General features: G+C 44.3%; 1 protein-coding gene across 3 annotated transcripts in view; it reads right to left on the bottom strand.

Moving 5' to 3' along the window:
* Positions 1 to 620: 620 nt before the first annotated feature.
* Positions 621 to 6,269, bottom strand: part of dyrk1b (dual-specificity tyrosine-(Y)-phosphorylation regulated kinase 1B) — a 79,737-nt gene continuing 74,088 nt past the window's right edge. For all 3 annotated transcript variants that reach the window (XM_049468949.1, XM_049468939.1, XM_022662574.2), the window contains exons 9-11: positions 4,435 to 4,738; positions 4,213 to 4,316; positions 621 to 3,527 (exon numbers count right to left, since the gene is read on the bottom strand). In XM_049468949.1, the coding sequence (XP_049324906.1) occupies positions 2,793 to 3,527; positions 4,213 to 4,316; positions 4,435 to 4,738 (1,143 nt within the window). In that variant the 3' untranslated portion in view covers positions 621 to 2,792. The remainder of the gene's footprint in view (positions 3,528 to 4,212; positions 4,317 to 4,434; positions 4,739 to 6,269) is intronic.

The raw sequence follows: 6,269 nt of genomic DNA, 5'->3' as shown, positions 1-6,269 counted from the left end.
AGAAAGAGAGCGATAGAGGGATAAAGACACTGGGTTTGAGTGAGAGAGAGAGAGACAGGTATATAGATGGTTTTTCATGGATTTGGTAAAAGAATGAATATATATGTCGATGGATGGATGAAGGGGCAGTAAAATGCTGTGTACACAGGTTTGTTATAGACAGTAGATGATGAAGGAGGAGTGGTGGTGATGACGTCGTCTTCAGCAGGTATCAGCGCTGTGATCAGGTCCGGTTCTGATTGGTCGGGTCGAGTCTCCCTCCAGAGATGGACGTATGTGTATATTTTTTGTGTGTATGTGTATATATACGTTTGTATATATGTGTAAATTTATATATACATAAAAGAACTTGACCCCCGCTCAAACCCTAGGACCACGCCCCCGTACCCGTGTCCAGTGTCTGACCCATGAATCGAGGCACTTTGTTTTAATACCATGTTTCCGTTACAGATCAGAAATATCAGAAATCGTTCACCTGCAGCAAAGAAAGAGCGAAAAACAAAAACAGCAGAAAACAGGTTGACTTTTTTTTCCTCTTTTTTTCTTGTTAAATAGTAATAAATACATGAGATGCAGTGTTTTTATTTTTCCATTTTTTCTGAAGCAGGAGGGTTAAAAAGTTTTTTTTATTCATTTATTTTATTTATTTATCTGTTTGTTTTCTTTAGCAGCAATCCGAACATGGTTGAGAGTGGAGAGATAGCAGCCGAGAGAGAAGTAGTTCACTTTTTTTTTCCTTTTTTCGTTTCTTTTTGGACTCGATGGCAAAACAGCACTCACAGAGTGTTGCAGAGGAGGAAGGAGGAAGGGGGAGGAAAGACGAGGGCGAGAGAGATAGATAGATAGATAGACAGATAGACAGAGAGAGAGATAGAGAGATAAAGAGAGAGATCAGGGGTTAGGTTAGAGCAGGAGGGCGCTGTCCTCCTGATTTTCTCGCCCATCTCCTCTTCCTTCCAACACAAATAATGGGGCCAGGAAGAAAAGCGAAACGAAAAAAATAAATAAAACAAAACGAAAAACGAAAAAAGCAGGAGTGAGTGAGAGAGAGAGAAAGAGAAAGCAGGAAAAGAGAGAAAAAGAGCGATGTGAGATTTGGCTTAGCATATCCATAGTTAATTATAATAATAATAACCATACTGATATCAATACAAAAATGCATTTCTTTTTGTTTTCATCGTCTGAAACGAAACAACCAAACATAAAAAGAGGAAGGTCGAGAGACAGAGATAAAGAGAGACAGAGAGAAAGAACAGATGGTAAAGATGGTGAAGAAGGCAGACAATTTTTTTCTCGTTTCTGAAAAAAAAAAAAAAAAAACCAAATCAAACGAAAGCAAAATAAAAACTGAGAAAAGAAAATAAGAAAAAAAAAAACATCAGGGAAGCATTTTGGTTTTTCCTTCTGGCCGAGTGTTTTGTCGTGGTGTTTTTTCTCACTTCCTCCTTTTTCTGTAAAGATTAGCTAAAAGGTCCCCCCTCTTCACTTTCAGGGCGGCTCGCCTCGGCAAAAAAAAGGTTCCGCCTCCTCCTCGCGTCGGTATTCTCACCGCGGTGCGACTACGGTTTCGTTTGTATGTTTTTTTTTTTTTGTCATTTGCTTTATTTTATTCGTAAGATTTGTTTCATAGTTTGAGATATATAAGCCAGTGTGTCAAGCGAGGAAAAAAACTAAAGAAAAGAAACATTAAAAAAAAAAAAAATAGAACAAAACAGACGAACGAACAAACAAACAAAAGGAAAACAAAAAATAAACAGTAACAAAAGTGTTTGTGTGTAAGTCACAGGGGTGAGAGAGAAAGTCAAAATGAAAAAACAACTCAATCCCGTTGTGTTTGCTTGTTTTGTCTGTTTGTTTGTCTGTTTGTTTGTCTGTGGTGTGTGTATGATGAGTGAGTGCCATTTTCCCTCGTTAACGAAATAAAAAACAAACCTGTATAAATAAAATAAACATTGAATAAATAAATCTGAGAAAATAAAGTGGAACAAAGCGAAAAAAAATAAAATAAAAAAAAACACACCTCTTTCGCCCTCTCGCTCTTTTTCTCTCTCTCTGATCTCCACCTCTCTCTCTCTCTCCTTCGGTAGTGATTCTTAATAAATTAAACATACATTTAAACAAACGAAAAAAAAAAAAATTCTAAACGATTTTCATACTGGATAATCTTCTCTCCCTCTCTTCTTCTTCTTCTTCTGCTGCTGCTGCTTCCCTACCTCTCTCACATTCAAATCCCATCCCTACTCACCTGTGGGGGGAGGGGGCGGGGGCGGAGCCTCGCCACGAAAACGAAAAAAAAAAAAGAAACAAAAAAGAAACAAAAACTAACGAGAAAAAACAAACAAAAAAAAACAATCTCTCGCTGCAAACCTATTCTTAAATCACATAAAATCCAATAATAATATTAATAATAATATAATAGAATAACAATAAAAACAAACGTTCTGAATCTTTCTGAACCTCTCTCTCTCTCTCTCTCTCTCTCTCTCTCTCCGTCTCCTTCGAAAAAAATCTGACAAAGAAAATAAGGTTAAATCTTCCCTCCACGACCCCATGCAAAATGCAAAACAGAACAAAACAAAAAAAACTAAACAAAAACAAAATAATGCTTTGATATTTCACAAGTTTTTTTCTCTGTCGTGTGGCCGTGTGTGTGTGTGTATGTGTGTGTACTACATGTACGTGTGTGTGTGTGTGTATGCGCTGTTTGTCGCATGTGTGTGTGTGTGTTTTTAATCATTTTCGTTAAAATTCTTTTTTTTTCTGTATGGCTTTTGGAATTTGTTCAAGATTTATCAAGAGTTGGCCGCGCTCTGGCCGCCGCCCCCGCCGCTCCCGCACACGCCCATCATGATGGACTCATCCGAATCCGGCCGCACCACCCCGGCTCCTCCCCCCCTGGGTGGGGCGCCGGTGAGCATCCCGCTGCCCTGCGGCGGCGGGTTGTTATTGTTGTTGCCCGGGTAACAGGGCGGGATGTAGCCCAGGCCGGAGGCAGGCACCATGCTGTCCTGAGCGGCCGGGGCTTGGGCCAGCTGCTGCTGCGAGGAGGCCGTGGGAGGCTGGGGGGGCGGGGCCAAGGCCGCTCTAGTCCGAAAGGCGGAGAGGCCCAGGTGGATGTTGGAGGAGCCGTACTGACTGGAGTCCAAACTCGACGGCGGCGGCTGCACGATGGAAGACTGGGCCAGGTGGTGGTGGTGCGTGAGGCTCAGCTCGATGCTGTCCTGCATCTGCGGCGACGAGACCGGCATCAGCGCCTGACCCTGCGGGCCCTGTGGAGTCTGGCCCTGGGCCTGGCTCTGCTGCTGCTGCTGCCGGAGCGGCCGGCCGTTGCCGTGGTGCCCCCCGCCGTACACCGGGTGGGGGTGGTGGGGGGGGTCCATCATGCCCCCCACGTTGCCGAGGAAGTGGCGTGAGTGCTGCGAGGCGGCCGGCTTGTGCAGGAGGAGCTGCGGGTACGGGGCGTCGCCGCTGCTGTTCAGACCGCCCTCGCCGCCCGGCCAGATCCGCAACTGCTGCTGAGACGGCGCCTGGAGGAGGAGGAGGGGGGGCGGGGCCAGAAGAAACGAGGAGGAGAAGAAAGAGATTATTTAATTTAGTATTTAAAATAGTGGAAAACAATGGATCCATTTCTGGGGCCCAAGTGTCTACTTCCACATGAGCCACATTAACCACCAGGGTACAGTGTGTTTAAAGAAAAAAAAAAAATCTTTTATAATTTTATTTCTAATTTTTCCCATTTTCTCCCCAATTTACACGGCCAATTACCCATCCCACTCATTAGGACTCCCCCTATCACTAGTGATACCTCAACACCCCAGGAGGGTGAAGACTAACACATGCTTCCTCTGATACATGTGAAGTCAGCCATCGCTTCTTTTCGAGCTGCTGCTGATGCAGCATTACCAAACAGCATCACAGCGCTAACGCTCGGAGGAAAGCGCAGCGACTCAGTTCTGATACATCAGCTCACAGACGCCCTGTGCTGCAGACATCACCCTAGGAGGTATGTGGGGAGAGAGCGCCATCTACCCACCGGAGGGAGCAGAGCCAATTGTGCTCCCTCTGAGCGCCGGCAGCTTGATGATAAAGCTGCATGAGCGGGATTCGAACCTGCGACCTCCCGCTCATAGTGACAGCGCTTTAGACCGCTGGACCACTCGGCGCCCTGTTAACGTCTTTTTTAACCGTTTCTAAAAAATATTCATGGATTACCTGTGGGCTCTGCATCTCGTAGTCCGTGTGAGTGACGGCGCTGTTGTAGTACCGGTTGCTGTACCGGTAATTTCGGTTGTCATTGGAAGAACCGCTAGATCCACCTGGGGGTTAGAGAGAGGAAGAGCATTATAGAACATTATAGATCGCCCCCTACACTTCCTGTAGTGTATTACAGAGCTAGAGGTTGTAGTGTATGTAAGATGGTGTATGATTGTGTACCGGAGCTGGAGACAGAGCTGGTGGTGGAGGTGGAGTGGCTGTGGTCCATGGCTGGGCTCGTTGAGGTGGAGCTGCTGGTATTGGTGCCCTCGTCCGTCGTCTTTTTGAAGAAGTTGTGCTGCAGGGCGTAAAACGGCGTGATGCGGGTCTTCGGGTCGTAGTCCAGCATGCGCAGGATTAGGTCCTTAAATTTCAGGTAGTCGCAGGGGGCGTGGCCTTGCTCGCCGGCCCGCCTCCCCCCAGGACCCCCGGTTTCCACCCCCAGGATCTCGTGCAGCCGCCTCGTCGCTGGAGCCTTATACTCCTGGATGACGGGGGAGGTAGGGATGAGCTATTAAATTTTTATTTTATACTCAACATTTCACCTTAATCAGAGTTTACACGATTCTAAATGATTAGTCTCAGGTTAGTTCGGTGTTAGAGTTACAGTCTGGTGTATTTTACTAAGTGATGGGTACAATTAAAAAAAGGCCTAATGTGGGTCATTCTTAAATGTAATAAAAAGCTTTTCAGCATATTTGTGAATGTAAATTATCGTGTTTAAAATTGTGACTGAAGACTAAGGAACAAGGTAAGATGGGTGAGGATGCTGGAAGGAAAGGGAAGGTGAAGAAATGCAGGTGAATGGTTTTGTGTTTTTGAGACTCTTATCTTCATTTATGAAGGCCCTTACAATAGTAAGGAAAATAACATTCCTCCCAAAAGGGACAATATTTTACATTCCCAAACTAAATCACATTAAGCATAAAACCAAATTATTTCTCAGCTTGTCCAAAACTGCATGTGTAAAGCATGTTCTTTAGCGGTGAGTCAAAGCCCACATTTCACCTCCCGACTGTTGGGGTCGCCCATAATACAGCTTTTAGTTTTTTTAGTTACCTCACTATTCTATAAACCCAGGTTTAGAATCTCAGAGGGGTTATGGAGGGAACATGCGAATATGGGAGGTTATGGAGGGTAATGAACAGTTATGGAAGGTAAGGAAGTTTATGGTGGTTTGTGGACAGTATAGAGGTTTATGGCCAGTTATGACAAGTATAGAGGGTTTATGGAGAGTATAGAAGGTTATGGAAGGTAAGGAGGGTTTTGGACAGTTATAGGGGTCTTTAAGTATTATGAAGGAATATAGAGGGTATAATGGGTAATGCATGGTACAGTGGGTTATAGATAGATAGATAGATAGATAGATAGATAGATAGATAGATAGATAGAATATGATAGATAGATAGATAGATAGATAGATAGATAGATAGAGAGATAGATAGAACTTTATTGATCCCTTTGGCAGGTTCCCTCAGGGAAATTAGGGAGAGTTACAGAGGGTTATGCAGGGTATGGATGTTACGGAGAGTATGAAGTGTAATGGAGGCTATTCATGGTAATGGAGGGTTATGGAGGATTATGCAATGCAAGGGTTATGAAAAAATACAGTGGGCTATGGATGATTAGGAAGGTAATGGAGGGTTATGAAGGGAACATTGGGTTATAGAGGGTTATGCAGGGTAATTAATGGTTATGAAGAGTATTGGAGGGCTGTGGAGGGTACAGAGGGCTATGGATGGTTATGAAGGGTAATGGAGGGTTGTAAAGGGTAATACAGGGTTATAAAGGGAAAAGAGGGTTATAAAGGGTACAGTGGGTTATAGAGGGTACATTGGGTTATCTAGGGTTATGCAAGGTAATGGAGGGTTAAGTGGGCTACAGAGCGGTATTGGAGGGTTATTCAAGAGTGATCGGGGGTTATGAAGGGCAATTGAGGGTTATGAAGCATAGAGGTGCAGGGTAATGAAGGGTTATAAAGAGTGATGGAGGGTTTTACAGGGTAATGAAGGGTT

The sequence above is a fragment of the Astyanax mexicanus genome, chromosome 1 (assembly GCF_023375975.1).
Source record: "Astyanax mexicanus isolate ESR-SI-001 chromosome 1, AstMex3_surface, whole genome shotgun sequence".
NCBI classification, from domain to species: Eukaryota; Metazoa; Chordata; class Actinopteri; order Characiformes; family Acestrorhamphidae; genus Astyanax; species Astyanax mexicanus.
Note: the sequence above shows the minus strand (reverse complement) of the source record. Positions and strands in the feature narration are given on the sequence as shown.